At 42.3% G+C, this 27042-nt stretch overlaps 1 protein-coding gene across 1 annotated transcript in view; it reads right to left on the reverse strand.

Annotated features, from left to right (window-relative positions):
• TSPAN12 (tetraspanin 12) overlaps window positions 1-27042 on the reverse strand; it is a 64607-nt gene that overhangs the window by 22240 nt on the left and 15325 nt on the right. Inside the window, exons 5-6 of the mRNA XM_080936175.1 lie at window positions 5696-5770; window positions 2138-2245 (exon numbers count right to left, since the gene is read on the reverse strand). Of these exons, the coding sequence (XP_080792301.1) occupies window positions 2138-2245; window positions 5696-5770 (183 nt within the window). The remainder of the gene's footprint in view (window positions 1-2137; window positions 2246-5695; window positions 5771-27042) is intronic.

The following is a 27042-nucleotide window of genomic DNA, read 5'->3' on the forward strand; positions in this document are numbered from 1 at the left end:
GGTATGAATAATATCCTTATAAAAAGAGGAAAATTGAGCCTGGGCACATAGAAAGACAAGACAGTGAAAGGACATGGGGCAAAGAATTCTGCAAGCCAATGGGAGGCTGAAAAAGACATGAACTCTTGAACACTCATCCTCCAGAATAGTGAAGAGACACTGAGTGACTGTGTGTGCAACATCCAGTGTGGCCATCCTGCCAGACTAATAAAGGACTTTGAACAGCTTCTGGATATTTGGATGAGTTCACCACCCTTCTTATGCAAGCTAGCACCATGGGGTAAGAGAGAACGTCTCAAGGGAAGTCAGGATGCAGCATCTGTAGCCCCTGTAAACTCCATGAAGGAAAAAAGGTTTGAGGTTTCTCAACCGGGGCTATCACAGTTTGCATCATAGGTTCCAGAAAATAAAGATTCTGCGAGCTCTAGCAGGGGCAGTTCCTGAACTCGGTTTACCGTAAATGTCTTGGCACTTCGCATGTCTGCCCGTTGGGTTGGTTGCTTTCAGTCTAACTGTGCAACAAACAAAGTCCGGAAGCAATGGAATAACAGGAAATCTGTGTGACACTGATCATTCTGCCATCTCAACCCGTGTGACATGAAGCCAGGTTTGAAGATTGTTCTAGACCTGAGCCTCTGCCAGGCACAGGCAGCGCAGAATGAGTCGCTATGTCGTGAGGTGATTCTTCTCAAATGCCTCATGCTCCAAGTGAGAGAAGGGAAGGCAAGCTGAGATGCGGTCTCCTAGGCATTCCATTCACAAGGGAAAAACCTAGGAGACCCGGCCAGAGGCAAGACTGATTATTCATCTCGAGTCACTGGATTTCCACTCAAGATACTGGGACGAAATGTAAAACAGTTTGGGAACAAAAGTGTGTCTTGTAATGTCACTGTTAATCAGCATGCACCAAATGAGATCAAGTTGCTGATCCCATTCAATCTCCTCAACACTCCATGAAGTGAGTATTGTTCCCATTTCATAGGTGTGGAAACTGAGGCTTAAGGAGTTAAATGAAGTGATACTAGATAGCAGAGCTAAGATTTGAATCAAGAGCATCCTGACTACAAAAGAAACAAAAACAAAAAAACAAAACAAACAAACAAACAAAAAAATCATCCCCATGATGATGTTCATACTCATTAAATTCCCAATGGAAACAACTTTTTTAAATGGTGAAGTAATGTTTGAAACATGGGTAGCTACATATTAAAAAATATCATAAAAGAGATAGATCTAAGTAAAACATGAAAATGAAACTCGAGAGTCATTCAGCCACACTTCTAAACAGGTGCATGTGGACCAGAAGAAATGACTGAATTTGAGGAGAAAATACAAGCATGGAGTGACTCAAGGCATGCTGGGGTTGGGGGGGAGGAATGTGTAGATTGTCCTGAAGCTGTTTGTATTTTAATGTTAATTCCACTTCCCCAAGAAGGGCTGCCTAGTCATATGACTCCAACTGAACCTTCCCATTTTAATTAGTAAAATAAAGAAAAGCCAGTGACTGGGCGGGGTGAGGGTGGTGGAGAGGGCTGAGAGCTCTGAGGGGGTAGGAGGACTGAGCATGAAGGTCGTGGCAACATGGAGTTTCCCAGCTAGACCCAGGTGATATTAATTGGCGTTAAAAAGCTATGAACATTAAGGATTTTATAGATCTAGTATCTCATATAGAAGGGCAGTTTGTATCTTTGTCTATTTAATGTAATCTTGTATAAAGGGTTTGTGGATTGAGAGTTGAACATATAAACGTGTGTGGAAAGCTATCAGGCTATAGAGTTGTGTTTGTGTGGGATTTTGGGGTACAGAAACACCCCAGGACAGTGGAGGAGATCAGGTGGTAGTAAACTGCCAGGGAAGAGAGTTGCAGGGACAGGCTGGGCCGTGGTGACTGGAACCGAGCGACAGAGGTTCCAGAGGTTCTGTATCAGGGTCGGGCCTGAGGAGTGAGACCTCAGGGCATGTAAAGAGATAAACCGTTTTTTTTTTTTTTTTTTAATATTTACTGCAACAAAACTGCACCTGTGACGACTCGGGCTTCAGGTTTCCATGCAGAAAAATGATTAGAACCAAAGCTTTGAGCACCTGCATTGACACTCGCCACTTCTATACCTACCGACCCAGCAACAGCAGCGCTTACCTCTCTCTGAAAATAATTCCAAGCATGGGTAAGCCATCTATACCTGGGTAAGCCGTAATTTGTCATTCTGGCTTTCAAGGTAACCATATCTGACCACTGTACAGGCACCTGGAGGTAGAAGGCAAACAGTCAGCAGACAAGCGCAAACCAGCCAGGCGGAAGCTCACGGCACATGAGAATCCTCAGCCGTGGGCATCTCTCACCACACGTGATATGGACGGGTAAAGTTGACAAGTACTAATTCAGTGTGCACTCGCTTACGCACTCAGCTCGGATAAGTAAACCTGACACTCGAGAAACCGACGTGGGAATCACGTGATATGTAAAGGGGAGACGCATGGAGCAGCCTCAGAAACCTAAGACCAGGGTCGTTCTGAAATCTAAAGGAAAATGGTAATACCAGGCTGGGTAGGTGGCTCAGTGGGTAAGAGTATTTGCTGCAGAACACAAGGATCTGAGCTCGGGTCTCCATCAGAAGAAAAAGCCTGGATATGGCCTGAAGGTAGCACTCCAGGAGGTGGGAAGAAAGGCAGAGACGGGGGGGGGGGGGGGGGGGGGGGGGGGGGGGGGGGGGGGGGGGGGGGGGGCTGCTGTGCTTAAGGGTATCAATCTGGAATCAGGCAGAGATGCTGGCTCAAAGGAATAAGGCAGAGATCAATGGAGGAAGATTCAAGTTCTCTGATTCCCCACATCTGAGCATGCGTGTGTAAACCTACAGACACTGTGAACACATATGTATACAGCGTGCATAGGCGTAGAAGCTTCTAATTAAAAATTAAATTTAAAAGTAGTAATACCAGCTAAGAGGCAGATACAAGTGGAGCCCTTAAGATCAAGGCCAGCCTGGTCTACAAAGCAAGTCCCAGGACAGAACTGTCTCAAAAAAAAAAAAAAAAAAAAAGGTAATGTCAGTAAAATTAAAGTTATAAACTTTCTTGGCCATAGAAACTCTTCAATTTTATTTCTTTTCTAGGTAGCTGATAGTTCTTTTGTTTTGTTCTTAATACTCACTTGAAAATACATAATGCAAAAAAAAAAATTAGCAAGTTCATTGGGAATACGTTCTATTTATATGGTTTAGTAACATTCGGGAAAACCAGCCAAAGTTCAAGCTACACATTATAAATTATTATTAACTCATATCCATTAGGGCATAACGTGAATGGAAGTGAAATAAATTCTCAAAAATATATCATCTGAAACTGCTAATATGGACCATTTTTCTAAACCGGGGTGTTGGAGAGCCTGTAGAAACAAGAACAAGGGAGGGAGCAGACAGATGTCAAGCTTCTTGACTTCATCAACAGAATAATTTTTTGCTAAATTTTTGCTTTCCAAAACAAACACTGGCTGTTTCTTCACCATGGCCACCATCAATCTGAAACCAAATGTGGCAAAAAAACAGAGGCCCATTGAGGTCCTGGCTCCACATCCTGGGCTGTGGCCAGGAAGCAGAACTCACAGTGAAGGGCTTGCTTGGGGGAAACAGCTTAGAGCACAAAGCCCATCCTATGGGAGGTTGGATTCTGCCGAACAGAAGGTGGCAGATAATAAACTTTAACGGCACTTCCTTTACGTTGTTATTAGTACAGGAGCAATAAAAGTCTTAGCGACTTTTCTTCTTTCTGCAAGGCTGCGTCCCACATTTTCCTTCTTTGCTCCTGGTGATGTAATGGGGAAGACTTACACAAGCAAAACAGTGACGTGTGCTGAAATGTCAGTGAGTGTGTGCTCATGTCCTGCCCCAGGAGCTGAAGCCACTGAGGACAGGACAGGGGAACTGGAACAGACAACAAGCATGGAAGTTCCTTTGCTTTCTACGCCTCACAGAATCAAAGCATCCCCTGTCGATGGGCTTAATTAACCCATCCTAAGCTTCCCACTGCTTCATCAAATATTTAGCATATATCAGTAAGGCATATACTTCATAATCCAATTAGAAAATCCATAGGAAGAATGAGATGTGGAGCATCAGGACAATACTACAGCACTCAGATGCTTGAGACAGGAGGATTGCCATGAATTTGAGGACATACAGCACTAGTGAATTCTGGGCTAGCCTGGGCTATGAAGCAAGATCCTGTCTCTAAATTCAACAAGTAAAGGAATCCATAAAAAGACACTCATTGTCTAAACTATTTTAATCACCAAATGGAACTCTACCAAAAGCTAGTTTAACCTAGTTAAAAGAACCAAGAATTATTTATACAATTGGCTCTTTTGTTGTTTGCATGCCAGAGGTGTAGGTCATGTTTCAAAACCTAAACCAGATCAATTCCTTACAGCTAAAGCAAAAATCTTGCCCTACTACCAATTTTTATTTTCTGACATATAAAGTTTGTAGGGGTAACATGAAAATGTAACCGGAAAAAAAAAAATCAGGTCAACTCCAGTTCAAAGGGGAAGTTGTTTGGTTTTCCACTTTTCACGTCCATTCTTGATTTTATATTGAGCTATGTAAAACCTTCCCTGACTCTTCAACTTCCCACAGATAATGTCTTCCTCCCCTGACTCCTCCTAGTTGGAACTGAGAATTTCCTCACGATGCCATAGATGCTGACACAGCAGCTGCCTTAGGTAAACTGTAGTAGGCGGGGCCGCCATGGGTCTGCGGTAGTCACTGGATGCCACAGTCTAGGAACGTGACAGATTCACCCACAAATCCTTAATAACCCCATCGACAACAGAAATAACCTCCACTGTGTTACAAGGATGCCTAATGTCTAGCACAAATACAAAATGATCACCCTCTCTAAAGAGGTCTGGGGTTTACAACTGTTTGAAATTCACCAGGAACAACTGAGGTGACCAGGAAACACAGCGAATCTTTAAGGCACTGGCACCTGCCAACAATCACTGAAGTGCTAAGCAAACCCACCTCGCACTGGGAACAAGTGTACTAACGTCACCACTGAAGCGAGCAAGCTAAACCACAGTCTGCCTGTGCAAGGTGGGGGTGGGGAGTGGAAGTCCTGACAAATGACAAAGCAACTGGTGGGAAGGAAGGGTTCTCTGGTGGTTTGTTTCCAAGTCCAAAATAAGAGGGAAAATACGGAACTCCTGGTCTCAAGCAGCCAGCGGTCGGTCGGTCTCAAGCATGAGCACAAAGCAAGCCCTCACGTGCACTTCCTCAAGTGCACTTCCTCAAGTGCAGTGGGCTTCAACTTCAACACCAGGGGCCCGGAGGCCTTAGCTTCCCTCCTCACCATTTTCAGCTGTGGTCAGCAAGGGTGGGAATTAAAGGAAGAAGCACCAGCCAGCGCTTGCTAATCTCATTAGTAATTCAGAAGCTGGGTAATTCTCTTAGGTCCGTGATGTCCACATTTAGGCAAACTATAGAATTAAAAACGTATTGCAGCATCACAAGATACAGATTTTAAATTATGACTTCAGAATGTGTGTGTGTCTGTGTGTGTGTGTGGTCAGGAATGTCCACCCTTGTTGTGTAATGTGCTCATGCAAAGCAGCAATCGTGGACACAGTCACTCTCCAGAATCTGACTCAAAGGTCAACCTAGATGCTGTTCCAGACTTTGAATCTGCCCCACTGGGAACTCACCATAACCTCCTGCTCGTACGTCCACACGCCACAAGCCAGCTCCACACAGAAGATGACGAGTAAAGTTCCAAAGTACTGTAGAAGGAGAGAGAGAGCCGTTAACACAGAACCACTTAAGGCAAAAGTTTCTAGGGGTTGTGTTTATCTAAGATAAGAAGAGACAGGGCTCCTCTAGAGAGAGCACATACAGTCTCCGCCAGCCTACAGCTGGCTCCAGATAACCCTCAGTGCTTTGTTATTACTCAGCTGGTAGGGTAAATCTTTTACAAATACCAATGGTTTTACTGAGCTGAGGAATAACTTAGGTAGCATAATTTAATAAAGCTGAATCAAGCTCTCTGAAAAACTATACCTAGTTCCTCTTAGAAAGACGAAGTGAGTTCTGCAGGTTCAACACTTCACCCGGGGCTTATTTTTCCTTTCTTCCGGAAAAGGGGGACGGATGCTTCCTTACGTTTGTAAAAAGGACGATCTAGAACAAGATGCCGACTACACACGCTAGATCAGCTGAACCGTGCCTCTGTGCTGTTAGGAAGCGCTTTGGGGGGCATGCACAGCCGAACAGGTGACAGAACTCTGTGTAGAGCTGAAACAAAGAGATGCGAATAAAAGCCAGTACAGGAAGCCAACCTGCGACAACGAGATGAGAGAAGGTTAGCTGGTAACAGTGGTGCAAACGGTCGGTAAGGCACAGCACCGAGGAAGACCAGCACAAACCCGGAAGAGAAATGGCGGAGCACACCAGATTACCCGCTAGTGGACTTTACATATATCGTGTGGGCAGTAAGGTGACATCTCTCGGTGTTTCTGCATAAGAGAAAGACACCGTGGGTTAAGTGATGTCAGGACAATGGTTAGTTTGAAAGAGAAGGACTGAGGGGTGAGTTGAAAAGCTAGAATACAACAGAGAGGGTTTGAGGTTGACCTGAACTTATGTGATAGCCTTGTTAACAAATGGGAAACAATGCCTGCTAAGAATGCAGCAAAAGACACTGGACCAGCTGGACTGAAAGACTGAGAGAGAAAGATGTATCTCCAAAGGAGAGGAATAGCGCTGAGTAACACTCCTGTGTGGGACAGACAAAAGTATGCACTTTATTTGAAAAATGTAAAAAAAACATTTCAGTAGGAGTCTTAACCTCAGAACTCAGGTACCAGAGAAGGGAACTGGAAATTATTCTTTCATTAGAAACAGACTAACTCTTCAATCATGTTCTACTTCTCAAGTTCCTAATTTAATCAAGACTCTCCTGAAGCAGTATGATCCCATTTCACACTTGAGGAAGTATGTCTAAAGAGTAGGTCACGTGACATAAGGATAGACTAGAGCTTTGCAGCATCTTTTCTGTGATCTTCCTTATCACCCTCCATGGGTGGAGACAACCTTACAGAAACAAGAAGTGAAAACCAGAGGAAGACTGGGCTTCCAAGAAGTTCTCTCCTCTGATTCCAGCAGGAATAGAACAAAACTGAGCAAGTCCATGAGTCTTCTACTTCCTGTGTATGGAATTGGGAGGTAGTCCTGGATGGTGGTACCTCGGATTACCTCTTTGCTCCCAGTCAAACTCTAAGAAGAGCAGACACCAAAATGTCTTCTTCCTCACAGTTAGCACTTGATAAATTCTTGTCATGCAAAATAATAAGCGGAAACAGCAGAAATGAATTGATAGTAGTCAGGGTTTGCATGGCCTGTAATCTTGAAAGAATCTTAATAAAAGTGATCTTTGAGAGGAAGTAAAGTTGCCTGCAGCCGTAGAAGAAGTATCACTAAATACAAAGGCGTTTTGTGGGTGGGCGAGTTCATCAAAACTCAGAGGAACCAGAGCACAGCGCAGAGGCCTGCAGTAGGTGCAGAAGCCAGACAATGTCTTTAGGTACAATGGGCTGGGAAAGGACTTTGCATTTTTATTCTAAGTGTGATGAAACCATTAGTGGCTGACATGACCTAATGCACACTATGAAAACATTTCCGGCTGTCTTATCTACAGAAAAAAGCAAGGTCATGAGATTTACATAAAGGACATTCAAACTTGGATGGGAGTGGAGACGGAAAAAGGAGCTGGCACAGGACTGTTGGCTGTCAAAGACGGTTTTAGAAATGCTCAAAGTTTGTCAGAGGAAAAAAGGGAGAGAGAAGAGCAATCAGAGATGTAGAAAATGATAGATTTTCTGTGAAATATCCCTTATGGCTTAAAAATAGAAATCACTGCTAGTGTTTTAACTTGCTTCCTTCATTTTCTTCTTTCATTAAAACAGAAAGCACGACTGTGTGCTCTCTAAGTAACACAGCTTAGAAACAGTTGTTCAAAAGATAAGTGGTATTTGCTAAGGGGATCCCAGTTTACCACACGCTTCTGGTTCCAGCATATTTCATACAGACACAGACGAGCTCGGCTTCAAGGCCCAGATCTCATCTCTAAATGTTATTTCTAGGGCTAAACTGAAGAGACTCAGCCTCGAAAGGCCAGCGAGAAGAAATCTGGCGAACCACGTATTCCACGTATTCCACGTCCTCTCTCTTCAAGGCTTAAGAAATACCTCAATGTGAAAAACACATTCGCTACTGTGTGACAAAGCGATCAAATGTGGAGTCGTTTTCTGTTTAACCAATGTTCTTGCCTCTGGTGAGAAAGGATGCTCAAAAGCGGTGAGACTCCCAAGGAAAGTAACACTATGGGACCTGTCCACTCTCCATAACAGCCAACGAGGTACTTTAAAAAAGCAAGATATCGCCAGACGCAAACACGGACAGGGTGGTACCTGTGTATGCTGAACAGGAAAAGGAAATACCCTGACTCTGCGTTGGTGATAATCATGAACATTTTTGAACTGAGCTTGTAGCCTTTGAAATGGCAGCTGATTTGTCATTCTCATTCCCTGCCTTGTGGGGTCACCTGTGAGACCGGGGAAAGGTCCCAGGACCTGGTCATAGGCACTTATTCAGATGTATGTAATATGTGTAATACTCTTCAAATAGGTATAACGGCAACTTCAAAGCCTATAGAGGTAAAGTATAAGACTATAGCAACAGGCATGCCATCTCCTTATATTTTGTTATTCTGTGTGTTTGTGTGTACACACATGCTTGGGTGTGTGTCCATGTGTACACACATGCCGGGTGTATGTTCATGTGTACACAACATGCCAGGGTGTGTGTTCATGTATACACACATGCCAGGTGTGTGTTCATGTGTACACAACATGCCAGGGTGTGTGTTCATGTATACACACATGCCAGGTGTGTGTTCATGTGTACACACATGCCAGGTGTGTGTGTTTGTCTGTACACACATGCTGGGTGTATGCAGGAAACCATGGTACCTATTTGAAGAGTGTGTCAACCTCCCTGGGACCGGAGTTATAGTTCTTATGAGTCAGCTGGTACAGGGAACTGAGCCCCTGACCCTCTTCAAAGACAGTGCTCTTACCCGCTGAGCCATCTCTCCAACTTCTCCATCCAGTTTTCTAAAAGGACCATTATAGTGGACCACCATCACCATTGCTTAAACATCAACAGACGTGCACAGGAAATGTATCTATTTCAAAATGTGGTCCTGTTCCAAGACTCAAATCTGACTGTTGAGCACAGGACAGGGTAAATTCCATATGACTGGGCCATTCTCTTAACTCTGGAAAATTCCAGTGGTTTCTTCTGATACGAGTTTTCCCACGTGGAAGAAAAAAAATCACTCTGCCTTTATCCCATTAACACTCGGGAAGACTGACCTATCTGCCCTTGAAGTTGGAAATACTCCTTATTGCATTTCCAAGCTTTCTTGAAGACAATTAACTATATAATTGAATTCAAGTAAACATTTTTACAAAGGATGCTGCATGTTTTGTCTGTTATTCCTACTGTTAATATTACTTTACCCTGAAATATTCAGTCACATAAGTCTGAGAACACTCTGTGTGTCAAATCTGTCCCTGACAAAATACAAGTCAAGTGTACCTACCTGTCTTACTCATGGTTTCTATTTCTGCACAAACATCATGACCAAGAAGCAAGTTGGGGAGGAAAAAGTTTATTCAGCTTACGCTTCCACATTGCTATTCATCACCAGAGGAAGTCAGGACTGGAACTCAAGCAGGTCAGAAAGCAGGAGCTGATGCAGAGGCCATGGAGGGATGTCACTTACTGGCTTGCTTACCCAGGCTTGCTCAGCCTGTTTTCTTATAGAACACAGGTCTACCAGCCCAGGGATGGCACCATCCACAATGGGCTGGACCCTCCTCCCTTGATCACTAGTTGAGAAAATGCCTTACAGCTGGATCTCATGGAGGCATTTCCTCAAGGGAGGCTCCTTTCTCTGTGATAACTCTAGCCTGTGTCAAAGTTGACACAAAACCAGCCTTTGCATGTCTTTGTGGTGAGATCTGAGTCCTTGACTAAAACAGATTCCTACTGATCGCTGTGCAGAGAACCAATCACTCTTCCAACTGAGGAGCTGAGTTTGAAGCCTTCTGGTGAAAGGTGAGAATCTTTATAGTCAATAGCATGAAGCTAGCTAAGGAGTCAGGCAACAGGTGAGGCTCTGCTACAGTGTAATAAAGTGAATGGCCGTGCCACATGTCACAGCCACGCCCTGTCCACCCACACAGCAGAGGAGCACGTGTGCACTGCCCACTTGGCATGACTCTCTCACTAGCTTCCCAGTGCGTGTCCTTTGTTTGACAAGGTTACTGTGAGAACCCAGCACAGTACCAGCTTCTCTTTCTTCCAGTACGGCCTTTAGTGTCCACAGTGGGACACGGTTTCTTCCAGCACTTTATCTCTTTCTCCTGACCCGTTGGACTCCTCTCCTTTGCTTTTTGTATTTGCGTTTTCTTATCTTCCGTATTTTAGGCCCCAGAGCTCTTGAACCAGTTGGCTGCCTTCTCCACAAATGACAGTGCCAGCCAATAGCTCTGCCATCAGCTCCAGCTGGGGGGTCTCGTCCGTAAACATCATTTTATCCCCGGCGCCTGAGCGGTACCTGTCACACCGCAGGTGCTCAATAAACATCGATGGAAATAATGATCCGTTTAGTTGGCAAACTCAAAAGGCCAATTTCAGCGTTTCCTTAGGTTTCCTCCGCCTAATTCGAACCTTGAGTTTCTTGTTAACATCTGACCCCCCTTATTTCCGACTACACATTTGTATTTTAAATACTGCCTCCCTGTTTTATGTATGTGTGTTTTTGTGGACTACACCCAGATAATCCATTGTGCCTGGAAATGCTTAAGACTATTTCTGCAGCTAAAGAGAGGAGACACTGTGTTGGGCTACTAGCAATCAAGCATTTAAAAAAATTAAAAAGAAATTGGAGGCTTTGGTAGGGAAACTCAAATTTAACTATTTTCATTACCATTTTAGCTATTTAGTAAAATTATTCAATATAAGGTTCCTTAAAACAGTTAAAGCCTTCTATCCCAACCAAACTAGAATGTGTGTTATACATACTAGTGTTATCCTCAAAATACTGTGAGTTTTTAAAAAGCATCCAGCAGTATGTTCAGATTTTCTGATAACAGGACAGGAGACACACGTGTGGAGTTGTGCCATTGTCTTCTGTGAAAATGCTACAGCAACAGAAAAATATGGGCCTTGACCCTAATAGACCTGCCTCCGGGTTCTAACTAATTTAACTAATAGCTTGATGGGTCTTCTACAAACCAGCAAGACTCGGTTTCCACTTTTCTATTTCAAAAAATTCGAATTGCTTACCAGTGGCATACTTGGGATTCAATGACATAATTGTCCTTCGCTTTTGAGCCACTCCCTAAATGGTAGCCTTTACTAATCACACAATAGACTCTCTTAGGACATACATTATGTATAAAACAACTAGGCTCACCTCCCGCCACAAAGCCAGTACAACACTCTTGTGATTATGTCATTATTACTAGAGGACGGGCCGGGTCAAGAACTGTTCGTCCCTTAGAGTTCACTGAGTGTCACCCCACAGTAGAAAGCTATTCCAAAGACTACTTGCTAAAATCCCAGATAAGATATCTGCCTAGAGAGAGTACAACAGGAACTTTTCCTCAGAATATCTACAGCAGGGTGATGCGGACAGTGGGGTGTCAACTTCTGCGGATATTCATTCAAATCAACGAGTTACTTAAAACTCCCTGGGGCGGGCCACAGTGTGGCAGCAGGTCATCGGTAACTAGCCTTTGTCCACTGGACATTTCTGACAAGGTGAGGAATAGTGTGGCATCCCATCACTGAGGAATGGCAAGGGTAAAGGCCAGATAGAGTTGAGGCCTAGGTGAGTTGTGGGTAAATGTGTCACTGGGTAGAAACAGAGGACAGCCATTGCCAGTCCCTTCTAAAGGTTAGTTCCCTCCTTTGCACGTGTAGATAAGCAATGGCAAATCCTCGAGTTTACAAAAGAGACAATTATTTACAGAAACCATCTGGCTCCCTGATGTCTCCTCCACTGGGATTCCACCCTAACGTAAACAGATCAAGCAAATGCCCTGCCTGTCTCTGTCTCTCTGTCTCTCTCTCACTCTCTCTCTCTCTCTCTCTCTCTCTCTCTCTCTCTCTCTCTCAAAATGTCACTAAAACAATAACGAAGGTATCATCCCAGAGAAAACCAAACATGTAATGACACAGCAGTACGCATACTCCAGGAACTGCAGAGAGAAGAGTAAATAGTAAATCTAGTACTCCTTAGGAAAAACCTGGAGGGAAAAGAAAATCCCGGAACATGTCGATTCCTGTTGACTACTGTCAATTTAAATTAAACACTTCTGTGTGTGACCAGCTCTCAGAAAGATGATTTGTTGAAAGCACATTCAAGGAGACACTGGGCCTCTTTACTATTCCCTACACAAATACCATGCAACTGAGTGACTACCCTGTCTCCAGAAGATGAGGGCAGGAGATACTGAAGTAGTCCTACACCAGGGGACAGCAGGTACAATACAATCAGACTAGAAGGTCAAATCTAGGCATCTCTCCTACAGAGTTTCAAAACGCAATCACGTAAATGAACACAGCGTGCCAAGCTAAAGGTGTGGGAAGGTTCTGACAAAAAGAGCATTTCTGAGTTGTAACTAGTCACCGTTCAAAATCAGTGTGTGGGCATTTAGAGAGACATCTTGGGACATATACACTAAAAAAAGAAAAGAAAAGAAAGAAAGAAAGAAAACAAACCTCTTATGTGCTTTAATGAAAAAAAAATGAGAAAATAAACAAAAAGGATCAAGGTACAATCCAGGAAAGGGTATTTCAAATAAGAGCAGACATATAAAATGCAACAACAGTAAAAGATCCTCCAATGATGGCAATGGCATCATCAGACCTGGACAGGAGCAGTTTCGAGAACTTTCCAAGGCATCTGAAAAATGAACGGAACTGTCCAGTGTATTTTAATATATGAAATGAGTTTGATCGTAGAAGATTAGGATAAGAAATAGTCATTCATCTTAACAAAACATTATTCTAGGAAGAAAGCTTGAATGCGCCATTTTTATGTGGCCTAACTGAATAGGTTGCCCATCCTGACCATGTAGATCAGAAACTGAACTAAGCCAGACTGTGATGCCATTGGACTAAGAAGAAGAAACACGGCAATGGTGGCAAAGAGAGGACCAGGCCTTCTTCCTCCGCTGAAGTCCATGGGCGGTGCTGAAAACTAAGCCTGGAAGGATGAGAAAAGTTACATAAAAATGTGATTTAGGGATGTGGAGGTAAATGGGAAGAGGAGTCTGCGGGGGCCCAGTTAACAGCAGCTGCCTTTGGGAGTGGCCGATGGCGGGGTGAGGGGCGTCTATATTTCATGGGGCTTTTAGCGCTGAATTAACTCTTTAAACTATGTCAGAGGCGCACTCTGACAGAAGGGAGGACAGAAATTTAAAGCAGATATCTGCCCTGCAGCCTCGGGGGCGAAACCCCGAAAAGGCTTCGAGACCAGAGGGCGTCTGGTGCACTTTGCACTGTGAACTGATCCTGAAAGAGGCCCTTCCAAAGCACTGAGAAGTATAAGGGCCTGAAAAATACCTCGAGCTGTCAAACGCTGGGGCACCATCTTCCTTTTGTGAATTGTGCTTTTCTGTGGTTGGAATTAGGAGTTGTTTGGCAAAATATGCATACCATGTACTTAAGTATGGTTTGTACAGTTGACGGGAAATCTAGGCGCCTTCTGAAATATTGTTCTGTGTAACCAATATGCGTTCTAAGTCAGTGTGAGTTAGACTTCCTACCTCCCACAACAGTTCATTTCAACAACAAAACTATGAAGCTCAAGATGGTATAATAAAGGCAACTTTATTCTGGGGCCTGAATTTATTTACTGAAGAAATATATCATATATGGGCATGATCAAATCATATATATCAAAAAGGAACCCCCCCAAATCAAGCATATTTATGCATACACATAGGTGCACATTAACATCTATATACATATACAAATTATGTATTATGTCAGTGAGTTATTATATGCTCATACAATTTACTATTCAAAAATTATAAGGCTAGCAGTATTCATTTTTAAATTAGGAAATATTTTTAAATTTTTTCTTTGAGAATTTCATAAACATGGAGTATGTGTTTCGAACATGTCTGCCTCCTCCCCTCCCCTTTCCAACTACGTCATGGTCCCTTCTCACACATGCTGGAATGTGAGGCATATGTCATGAAAGATGACAGCATTTGAAAGCACTCCTCTCTATTTGGATCTCTTTTTCATATGTATGTAGATTGTGTGTGTGTGTGTGTGTGTGTGTGTGTATGTGTATCTGTGAGCGTGTGCTTGTACATATATGTGTAAGTGTATTTGGAAGTCAAATATTTGGAGCAGTAACTCTTACTGACTTCTAAGCCCCCCCCTGCCACACACACACACACACACACACACACACACCATACATGCACAACATGTCTATATAATCATAAAAATGTCTTCTTTCCTTTAAACTAGGAACAAATGCTGTTTATCCATTTTTAACATTTCAGTTACAGAAAAATAAAAAGCTACCAATAATCAGTGTTTTAAATGACAAAAGAAGAGCCATTTTTTTCCTGTCACACTCTGGCTAGTGAAAGGCACAGCCTGACTTGCTCTGTCAAGTCACTGACAGATCTCAGCAGAAAGCAGCTACACACTCCTTTCCTTTTTGTATTTTCCACTGTAGTTAGATTAGTTTCTCTCTGGCAATAAAATTAATTCATTTTTAATGACATGTCAATTTTATAAGAAAGAACTAGACAAAAACCCAAAGTTGAGTAAATGACTTAACTTTTGAAAAATCTACTGGAATTACAAAGCTAATCTTTGCCAACAAAACCAATGTTAAACCTAGCTGAACCTAGGAGAACATTGAGAAATGTAGAAAAATGAGTGTCTTAACTGCAGTAGTTTCTTATACTGATGGTATGCTCTGTGTAAAACCTAACACTAGTTCACCCAACTCTGTAACAGGGACTATGTGCTATGTACTGTAGATGAAAACCAAACCCCTGTACACATCACCAACAAATAAGACACTTCTTTTCCATCCTGATTCTCTCACAAATACCAATGAGAAAAGATTTTTCTTCAACAAAAGAAAAGTACAATGCTTCCATATATTTTGTGAGAAAGTAAGAAATAATTTGCAAGTATCACCAATCCCCATAACTTAAAAAAGTAAAAGTGACCAACACTTATAAAAGTTATTTCTACCACTTACTTTATTTATGACTAATTTATACTACAATAATTTAAGCTGTAAATAGATTTTTTTTTTACATATTTGACATAACTTAAAAACCACAAAAGACTGGCTTGCTTATCTAGGGAAATTCACACAAGTCTCCCAAATAAAGTTAATTTCAAATTGCAACATGCTTTAGTGGACGTTTTAATATTTTAAAAACAGACCCTTTGACTCTTTCTCCCCATTACAGAACAATTCTTTGAACAAACAAAAAGTTTGATTAAAAGCCTGTGCTCCCTAAATGATAAATGACAAAGCCCAGTCTCCCCCTGGTCAGATACTGAACTCTGCTGAGCTTCTAGTGGAGAGTGTCTTAATGTCAGCTGTTTATTTTTCTTCCCTCAGTGACTGGGGGTTTAAAAATATTGTATTACTTATAGTTAGTAAATAAGGGAATTCCAGTGCCAAATATTTGTACAAGATAATGGAATGGCTTGCCCTTCTGTTAGGAATTCATGGGGAAGTGCTGACAGGCCGAAATTAGTTGCTGCTTAAAACACACATATACACACAGTCTCTGTTTAGCTAGTTCTCAACATGGCGTGGCACGAGAGCCAGAAGAGGGACATTCTGCAGGCACATCAGAAGTCTAAGGCCTCCCTACAGAGTTTTCAAAGAAAAGGCAACATTGAGTGTCCTTTGTTTGAACAACCATAAACAGACTGAGGCTATTCTAATTTTGGAAAAAGCTGCTAAGCAAGTGTGGTGGAAGAGACGCTCCTGAAGTCTTGTAACTGCTCCAGATGGACAGAAATCAAAGCTCAGGTGAATACTGGCATGTTCTGGTTTCACAAGTGTGTTTGATGCTGGAGAATGTATAGAAGAATATTCTCAGGGGCTGGAGAGATTGCTCAGTGGTTAGAGCACTGCCTGCTCTTCCAGAGGCCTTGAGTTCAATTCCCAGCAACCACATGGTGGCTCACAACCATCTGTAATGGGATCTGATGACCTCTTCTGGTGTGTCTGAAGATGCTACAGTGCGCTTGTATATAAAAACAAATAAATTTTAAAAAAAAGAAGACTATTTTCAAAAGTGTACCTTCATTTATTCCCTTCCCATTTTTTACTGGTTTTATTTATTATTTATTTATTTATTTATTTATTTATTTATTTATTTATTTATTTATACTTTTTTGCTGAGCCCATGCTTTTTCCAAAGCTTTTGGTGAGTCTCAAATCAGTAACTGTTTGCATCCCATGATACTTCAACAGCTCATCAGAGAAATGAGTTCTGCCAGGCTCTGTGGGTCTGGCTGAATGCTGTGAGTTCCCTAGGGTTGGGGGTGAGAGAAGTCAGTGACCTATATCATGAGAGAGAAGGCATTAAGGGTGAAGTAATAAAACAGTTGGACACGCTAGAGAGGTCAACATGTATAGGGATTCTGTTCCCTTTAAAGCTAGGTCAGCTCAAGTCTGCAAGCTCAGCCAGATCTCAGATAATTTACAGGCTGCTCCTGGTGCCAGAAAAGGCAACAGCTATAGATTACTGGACCATTCCTCAGGATGAGACGGGTCCTTATTCCCGGAACCTGTGCCCAAACATGCAAGGAGAAGGCTGCCTCAGATATTACCCAAGCAACACAGCCACCCCAGGGCTGGTCCATAGTGTGATGGCATGCAACCCCAGCCAAAAGTGCCAGCCCTTCCCAAATGAAGGGTGGCAGGCATTTATGGCAGCAGGTCAAACTGGAAGACTAAGAAGTTAATTTTCTAAAGGGAAAACACTAAAGTATGAAAATTCAACCTTAAAGCTTACTAATACCTTCAAAATCTCACGACTGCAAAAGCAGGTTCTCAACCACATTGTCTTACTTTTATTTTTAGTTAACCCAACCAATCTAATCTGTGTTTGTACACTAGCATACACGTGGATGTGTGTGTGTGTGTGTGTGTGTGTGTGTGTGTGTGTGTGTTTAAAATTAAAACAGCTTAGGCCTAGAGTATGTGCCTACTATTCATGAGGCACTGGGTTCAATCTTCAGTATTAGGAGAGAGAGTATTAAAAAAATAAAATTTCTTTACCTGAATCCACATAGACAAATATATATTATAAGCAAACAGGGTTGATTTTTGTTAACCTATTAAAATAAATATCTTATCTTCTTGAGTGGAGAATATATGTACATATATATGTATATATGCATCTCACTGAATTGTATATATATGTGTGTGTGTGTGTGTGTGTGTGTGTGTGTGTGTGTGTGTGTGTGTGTGTGTATTTCACTCTATTGTATGTAGATTGTCCTGAAGCTGTTTGTATTTTAATGTTAATTCCACTTCCCCAAGAAGGGCTGCCTAGTCATATGACTCCAACTGAACCTTTCCATTTTAATTAGTAAAATAAAAGGAAAGCCAGTGACTGGGCAGGGCGGGTGAGGGAGGTGCAGAGGGCTGAGAGCTGGGATGAGGTCAGAGGGTAGAGGGTGGAAGTTGTGACAAGGTGGAGATTCCCAAGGACCAGCTAGACCCAGGTGATATTGTCTTTAAATAGTTATGAACATTAAGGATATTATAGGTCTAGTATCTCATATAGAAGGGCAGTTTGTATCTTTGTTTATTTGATGTAATCTTTCTGTGTAGAGGGTTTGTTGACTGAGAGTTGAACATATAAACCTGTGTGAAAAGCTATCGAGCTGTAGAGTTGTATTTATGTGAGATTTTGGGGTAGAGAAGAAACACTCTGGGGCAGAGGCAGAGAGCAGGTGGTAGTAATCCGCCAGGAAAGGAAGTTGAGCGGACAAGTTGGGCCGTGGTGGCGGCCCAGTCTGGGCTCCAGAGGTGCACAGGGCTCTGTATCAGGGCCGGGCCTGAGGAGTGAAACCTCAGGGTCAGTAAAGAGATAAGCATTTTTATTTTTAATATTTACTACAACAATTGTATGTGTGTGTGTATGAATTTAGTACAATAGAGTAAAACTGGACTAATTCACACATAAAAATATCACTCAGATAGACTAAGGTAGTCCTTCAAACAAACTCTGACCCATTCCTATACATTACATTGAACTTCCTTATAATCAGAATAGCTATTCTGAAGCCATGGGCCTTCACTTACAGTTTTACACTTGGATTCCCAATTACATTTTGATTTGCATATTCATCATGTATAAAAGAAAGTTGTAAAGTGCAGTTGAGAGTAGAAAAGCCAAGAGCCTGCTGTAAGAACAGAACTCTTGGGCTGGTGAGATGGCTCAGTGGGTAAAGACACTTCAGCCGACAGACACATGCAATGATAGAATAGAATCAACTGTCCAAAATTGTTCTGTGACATCCCCAAGCACCCACTGTCAGGTGTGAGTACACACACACACACACACACACACACACACACACACACACACACACCACCATGCATACACACCTAACTATAACAATAATAACAATAAAAGGAGAAAGTGATTCTTGGGGACTCTTAGAATTTGATTGGCAGTCATGGTTAGAGTACAAAGAAGGAACCACGAAACCTCAAGCTGCTAACACAGCAGCAGCAGGTCACATCGGTGGTTCTCATCCTGTGGGCCAGGGCCCCTCTATGGTCATATATCCGATATCCTGAGTATCAAATATTTCCATCACTGTACAGTAGCAAAATAATTGTTGCGAAAATGCAAAGGAAATAATTGTATGGTTGGGGGTCACCACAACCTGAGGAACTGTGTTAGAGGGTCACGGCCTTAGGCAGAGTGAGAATCACCTGTCCTGGTGACAGCAGGACCAGTGTGAATCGAACCACGTGAATAAAAAAAAAAAACCTTTGTTACAAACAAACGGTCGAATAGAACGATGCTGAGAAGTCATGAGCTTTGGGGACCTGCGTTCATGAACAGACCCGGGACAACGTTACTTTCAAGTCAAAGGTTCCAACATGCATTAACTCCATCCCAGTCCAGCTAACCGGTTCCACCACAATCCTTCGCACAAGTCAGCTGTTAACTGAACTTTTTGCAGGTGGGGAGTCTTCCTTTGTTTCACAGACTAGACTGAAATTCGAAATCCACCTCCCTTAGCCTTCTCAGTGCCCGGATTACAGGTAAGTGCTGTTATATCCTGCTGCCTTTGGAACAATTTTCTCCGAGGCTGGAAAAGTCCAAGAGTATATCAAATAACTACCGTTGTACTGTTCAACAAGGTCTCTAGGTGCTCACTGCCGTCTCCATCTTAGCCCAGCATGAAGTTTCCTGGTGTTGATTTAGCTTGATGGCTATGTTTTTTGCTATCACATTGCACCATGGATACTCAGAGTGCTACCATTTTATTTACGATGGGTAATTTTAAGGATAAAGGCATCTTGAGAGTGCTAAAGAATCTCTTCTATGTTCTATCCTTACAAAGGATCTGTAAACTGGAGTGGCAGTTTTAGGTAGTCATTGTCCTCCAGGGTGCTGAGCAAAAGACCCCAAAGTCACTGAGAGCACACACTATAGCCAGGGATAGGCCCTTACGATCAGACAGAGGGAATCGCTTTTTGGTTTAAAGACTTTAGACTTCATCTCATACATGTGACATTCAGGACTGTCAGTCTATCCTTATCTCAGCCCCCCACAACCCACCTCACTTATCCTTGGTAGACCCTATGACACACATGTGCCCTGATCCTTGCTGCCAACAGCTTCTTAATGTCACTAGACGTGTTCTGTCTATTAACATTTTAGTTTCCCAGAAGTGCCCTGCTCCCTGCAAGGACCCTGGTGGCCACAGCTCTGCCCCTGCCCACCAGTTCCTGCCAGTACCTTCCTTTGTCCTCAGTTCTTGGGGTTCACCTCAGATACATCCTTGGGTGTCTTTACTAAATGCTCCCAGGGAATGAGACCATGGTTCATCAGAGTTCTCCCAAGTACCTTTAATTAAGCAGAAGAACTTTATGGAATTAAAATATATTAATTATAAACACCAAGTGTCTAATTGTTCCATTTTGTTTTCAGTCCCTGCTTCCAACTCAGTAATGCAAAAGCCCAAACAGAACTAAAAATTGCAAAATATTTAAAGAGAATGTCTCCTGAGAAAGACCCAGAAATCATTCATAGTTATACTAAGTTAGAAATAATCCTTAAATCGAGGATCATCTCATGAAAGTCTCTGTCTTCTTACACAGTTTCTATACAGTCTTCACAGGTGCAGTTGTTTTGTGTAATTTCCACATTCTAATGTTTTAATAACAATGTAAGAAAACAAAAGAATGGCCATTTATTTTAGAGTAATTCTGTGTGTTGCTTCAAAGGGGGAACAATTGAATTGTTTCTGTGTTTAAATAAAATGGATATAACTTACTCTTGTCTTTTAAGCTGCTAAGATTTATCTTAACCTACAAACATACAACCAAGGCTTGTGGTCACTTTTTTTGTCTGACAAAGAAGAAAGGCATCTGGATTCCCATCTTTCAACAACTAAATTCCTAAATGGTTTTGCAGTCATAATATTAGTCAGTAATTAATATGACTGGCCATCACAGAGTTTGTCTGAGTAGTTAAGGTAAAATTTAGTTTCTTCCTTGATCTACAGGACTTAATTTTCTCATATTTTACCTTCATGGTTCAGCCTGGTTTTAAGACTGCAATAAAAGTGGTCTCTCTCAAGTCATTTAAGAGCCACTCAATGTTATTTATTTATTTATTTATTTATTTATTTATTTATTTATTTATTTATTTATTTGATTTTTATTTTTTAATTTTCATTTCACATGTTATTTCCTTCTCCAACTCCCATCCCCCTTCCCCTCCCATTGCCTCCATGAAGGTGCTCCCTCTTCCAAGCACCCTCTCCCACCTCAGCACACTCGCATGGCATTCCCCTACACTGGGAAAATGAGCCTTCACTGGACCAAAGGCCTCTCCTCCCACTGATGCCAGAAAATGCCATCCTCTGCTGCATATGCACCTGGAGCCATGGGTCTCTCCATGTGTGCTCATTGGCTTGTGTTTTAGTCCCTGGGAGCCCTGGAGGATTTGGTTAGTTGATCATTTTGTTCTTCCCATGAGGTTGTAAACTCTATCAGCTCCTTCAGTCCTATCTCTAGCTCCTTCATTGCGGTCCTTGTGTTCAATCTGATGGTTAGCTGCGAGCATCCTCCTCTGTATCAGTATGACTCTGGCAGAGCCTCTGAGGAGGCATTCATATTAGGCTCCTGCCAGTAAGCACTACTTGGCATCAGCAATAGTGCTTGTGTTTGGTGGCTGCACATGGGATGGATCCCCAGGTGAGGCAGTCTCTGAATGATCTTTTCTCCAATACCTGCTCCTCTATTTGTCCCTTTATTTCCTCCCATGAGTGTTTTGTTCTCCCTTCTATGAAGGACAGAGACAGCCACATTCAAAGAGGCTTCCTTCTCTTTGAACTTCATAATTTCAATGAATTGTTTCTTGGATATTTTGAGCTTTTGGGGCTAGTATCAGCTTATAAGTGAATACATACCATGAGTGTTCTTTTGTGACTAGGTAACCTTACTCAGGATGATAGCTTCTAGTTCCATCCATTTGCCTAGAAATTTCATGAAGTCATTCTTTTTAATAGCTGAATAGTGCTCCATGATGTAAATGTACCACACTTTCTGTATCATTCCTCTATTGAAGGACATCTGAGTTCTTTCCAGCTTCTTGCTATTATAAATAAGGCTGCTATGAACATGGTGGAGCATGTGTCCTTGTTAGATGTTGGAGCTTCTTTTGGGTATATGCCCAAGAGTGGAATAGCTGGGTCCTCAGATAATACTATGTCAAGTTTCTGAGGAACTGCCAGACTAATTTCCAAAGTGGTTGTACCAATTTACAACCCCACCAACAGTGGAGAAGTGTTCCTCTTTCTCTATATCCTCGCCAGCATCTGCTGTCACCTGAGTTTTTGATCTTAGCCATTCTCACTTTCTCACTGATGTGAGGTGGAATCTCAGGGTTATTTTGATTTGCAGTTCCCTGATGACTAGTGATGCTAAGCATTTCTTTAGGTGTTTCTCAGATCTTCAATATTCTTCAGTTGAGAATTCTTTGTGTAGCTCTGTACCCCATTTTTAGTAGAATTATTTGATTCTTTAGAGTCTAACTTCTTGAGTTCTTTGTATATATTGGATGTTAGCCCTCTATCAGATGTAGGAGTGGTAAAGATCTCTTCTCAATCTGTTGGTTGCCATTGTGTCCTCTTGACAGTGTCCTTTGCCTACAGAAGCTTTGTAATTTCATGAGGTCCCATTTGTTGATCCGTGCTCTTGGAGCATAAGCCATTGCTGTTGTGTTCAGGAAAATTTCCCCTGTGCCTATGTATTCAAGGCTCTTCCCGGTTTCTGTTCTATCTGTTTCAGTGCACCTGGCTTTATGGAGCCGCACGATTTTAAATGTCTGGCTATTACTTGATGTTTGCCAAAGAAATTTAGAAAAGGAACAAAATGGAAGCAAATGAGAGAACAAAAACCAGCTCTCAGCTGTTGCCTTCCTCAACACAGAAGAACATGAAGCAGGGGCAGCAAGCAGCACTCAAAGGTGAGATGAGGTGGTACCACACACACACTCATTCTCAACTATGCACAACCGCAGAGCGGTCCCTAAGTCAATGGATATAGACTTACTCTCAGAGCAGTCCCTATAGGCTTATCTCTAACTGAAAGTATCTAAAGCATAGTAGGAAACAGTATGTGACAAAGTCCCGCGTGCTTGCTACGACAGAACACACAGGAAGAGTGCACGAGTCAGGATGCCAAAGCTGGAGCCATTTACTTTTCCATCTCTGAAGCAACCAGAGGGGCCTATGAGCACTCGCAGTCCTTTCTCAAAGTCCCAGCACCAAGGCTGTGAGTCTCAGACACTTCTCTTGGGGTCGAGTCTCTGGTACTACCTTTTCTTTCACATGTGTCTGCTTACATGCATCCTCGGGACATAATTACAGTCAGAGACAACAGCACTGCTTAAGCATCAGAAATTGGCAAGCCATGGGTTCTTGTACAAGTATAAACACACGGCCATGCTTCTAGTTGCCCATTACTCTAAAGCGAGTCATCCCATCCCATAGTGGCAATACTCACTCGCTCTCTGACTAGCCAGTGGCTCTCTGGAATCTACAGGGGTAGCAATGTAGGCACTGCTACAAAGTCTTCGCAACTAGACTTACTTCACCAGATTCTCTCAGCTCTGCACAGCCACACTCACTCTGCCAAGCACCGTCATGCATCTTCATCTTCCCCCCCCCTTCATCCTTCATGTGGTTCCAAATCCCCCCACCTTCCCTTCTCCACTAGAAAAACCCCAGTGCACTTTCAATACCTAGCAGAGTCACCTTCCTTTGATCAAGGGGGTTGTCTCTGTAGCTCCTGATTTCTGATTCACAGAGTCATTTATTTCATAGATTTTTAATATATTAATTAAGTTAAATTCTATCTTTCGGCCCCTTTCATCTTTGTCTCTGAAATGCCCATCCCAGGCTGCAAACATGGGGCCATGTGATCAAGGAAGGACAATGGGGATGAGGGAGAAGGAAACGGAACCTGTCTGATCCTTTGACATGACTACAGAGAGTAACTGTGGTAAAATGTCCTAGTAAAATGTAAGGATGACGTTTTTAGAAGATGAAGCTGGTATAGAGATAGACAACGAATAGCTCGGCTTTAAAGAAACACGGCCCAGTATCCACTGTATGATAACGGTGTGTTTCAATGAAGCACATGTGGGCTTTGCACACAGACTATTTGAATGCTAACCTCAGCATGGCCAAGTGTGTGTCTTCAGGCAGGCTGCTCTGCCTCTTCTCTAACTGGCCTACCCAAATCTACCCACCATGAGCATTCCTCACCTGAGAAGGTGAGGATAAAACCTGAGGCATTGGGGACCTCAATGTAAAGTTGAGAACCTGACGGTTCTCAAGCCAAATCTCCAAACAAGGTAAAAATAAATTCTACCTAGTAATTCGTTTTAACTGGATAACTTATACGATGACTATAAAAGATGCAATTGCCTAAGAGAAAAGTTTAAGCCAAGGGCTTGTAAAAACTATTACTGCATAAATATATGGTCGTTATATTCTGGTTTTGGTTCTGAGACTGTTTCTGTGTAGCTCCGTAGCCGAGGCTGGACTTAAGTTTAGGGACCCCACCTGCCTCTGCTTCCCAAGTGCTGGGATTAAAGAGGTGTTGCCACCACCACCCTGCTTTATAATACGACTATAAACAAAGCCATTGAGGAAAGGAACAACCCCTGAGGTTGTTGAAGATGTCTTTGATTTTGGAGAAAGAAGCTGCTCAGAACAGGTTCAATCTCTGCATATTTTAAAGAAATGCTTCCACAACTTTAACTGCCTTATGCAAATTATCTGGAATGCTTAGGTTGACAAGCAAACTTTTTTAAAAGAGTCCGAGGGTCCTCCAAAGTTCCGCCAGCTTTGTTTCTGACCAGCACCTGACTCACACATGTGCTGGTGGGGGGAGCAGAAACGTTAGCCTTCCATGACACGGGACAGGGACGGTCTGCTGTGTAAGGGCTGCGTTTGGCTGCTGTTGACTCTGTAAGTGTGTGTCTGTGTGTTTCCATTCCCCCTTGAGCTGAAACAGCTTCGCTAATTCCCGCCTTAATAGTGGAGCAGAACCGAAGTAACAAATGAATTTCATTTAGTCTCCCGCTAAAGCCTTGGGCAGTACCTATCTCAAGCTTAAAACCAATTTCCATTTAGCTCCAATTTCTCTTTGAAAGATTGAAGGAATCGGCACGACTGAAATTGCTTTGAGAATCACTGCATGTCCAAGTTTCTTTTCCCAATTATTTCTGACCTATGAGAAAATGAAAATGTTCTCATTGTAATTAGAATTTAATTACTCTTAATCTCTTCATAGGAATATGTGTTTCTGGGGCTGGACAGATAACTCCACGGTTAACAGCTATTCTTATCAGGGAGCTGGGTTTGGTTCCAAGCACCCAAAGGAAAGCTCATGACTGTAACTCCAGTTCCAGGGGCTCCCATGACCTCTTATGACCTTTGCAGGCACCAGGCACATACATAGGACACATATATACTGAGCATCAAACACTTATACACATAAAAATAAATCTTTTGAAAAAAGGAACAAGATGTGTTCTTATTCTACGAGAGTTTCGTACTTATTAAGATCAAACCCAGGGCTCAGTTGGAGCCTGTCTGGCACATGCTGGGTTTTATCTCCAGCACCAGAAGTAGAGGAGAGACATCTATTCAGAGTACTATGGCCAGCTTTAAAAAAGAAAAAAAAAAAAAAACAGATTGCTGATTTAAATCTCACATAAATGATGAACACTATTTCTGGCACATGTATATTCTCAACTTCGCACATGATATACTCACATAAAAGCATCAGACATTAATTTATCTTAAATTTAATTGTACCTGTTGTGTCTTACTTGGCATCTTAAATCTGGTCTTTTAGCCCTTGGCTAAACCAATAATTCAAGACCAGGGTGGTATTAATGATCATTCATCAGAGGAGTTTAGTAGGTAGCCTGTTTGCTGAATTGGTTTTCATCTGGTTTTCGGTCTTTCTTGGGGGTAGAGCATGGCAGGGTCACTTTGGTATACGGATCTTCCTGAAAGGCGACCCTGTCACTAGATTTTCATATGGACTCTTGGATTATGACACTTGTATTTTACTCGAATACCACTGAAGTCCCACTGCAGGAACTGCCTTCAGAACTATTTAAGAGCATAACATCAGCTTTCAAAAAACAAACAAACAAACAAAAACAAATTGTTTTGAAACAAATAAAACAGAGCAAACATAGCTGTTCACACTAATGTGGCTTATAAGTCTTGACGTTAAAACCAGTCCTGGTGGGAAACAGATCGGAAGAATGCATAGTGCGTCCTTAAACATCTAAAATTAAAAGAAACGAACCTCCCTCTATTTTCCCAATTAGGATAAAAGGCAAAGAAACATAAAAGAGGAAGCCATGGGGATTGCTTCCCAAATATTTACCCAAGACCAAACAGTGCCACATTCCCCACTGACTTGACTCCCCTTAATCAAGCTCTTCACTTTGTAATCTAAGCCTTCCAAACAGAAGACATCATCACCCTTCTATACCCCCTCTTCCGGGGACCATCTTAGACTGTTCTGCTCTCCCTCTCCCCCCTCCCCCTCCCCCTTCTTTTCTCTTTCTGTCTCCCTACCCCAGTCTCCTCCCCACACACACACACATACACACACCATTCTAATTTCATGCCCATATTTGTGTTAAATAAACATTTATTAAAATAATGGGAGAGGTGAGTGGTTACTCAGAAAGTATGGTAGTTTTGACTAATTTTACATAATAAACTCTTTGTTGGAATTCCAAGTTGGAGAAAAGGCCCGTGGAGAATGGGCCTTAGCAGTCAAAATCACTGAGGTCTGTCTGAATCACAGCCATTGTCCTCACCCTTCAGTGACCTTGGTCTGGTTACTAAGTTCTCTGGGCTTCACTTAACATTTAGTTGTCCCATATTATTGCTGTCATGTTTGAAGTCAACAATGACATCTAAAATGTCTTACATGCTGCAACACATGTCACAAAGAACTCAGGAGAACTTGGTGTTCATATAGTAAAACAGCAAAATGTAAGGCACCTAAACTGGATTGCTATGGTCTGGGCAGTAAATTCTTTATTTAATAGCGACACAGAATCAGAGAAGTCACTAACACTTCTGTAGTGGATTCCTCACGTAGATTATTTGACAA

This window comes from Micromys minutus (assembly GCF_963924665.1).
Source record: "Micromys minutus genome assembly, chromosome: 23".
NCBI classification, from domain to species: domain Eukaryota; kingdom Metazoa; phylum Chordata; class Mammalia; order Rodentia; family Muridae; genus Micromys; species Micromys minutus.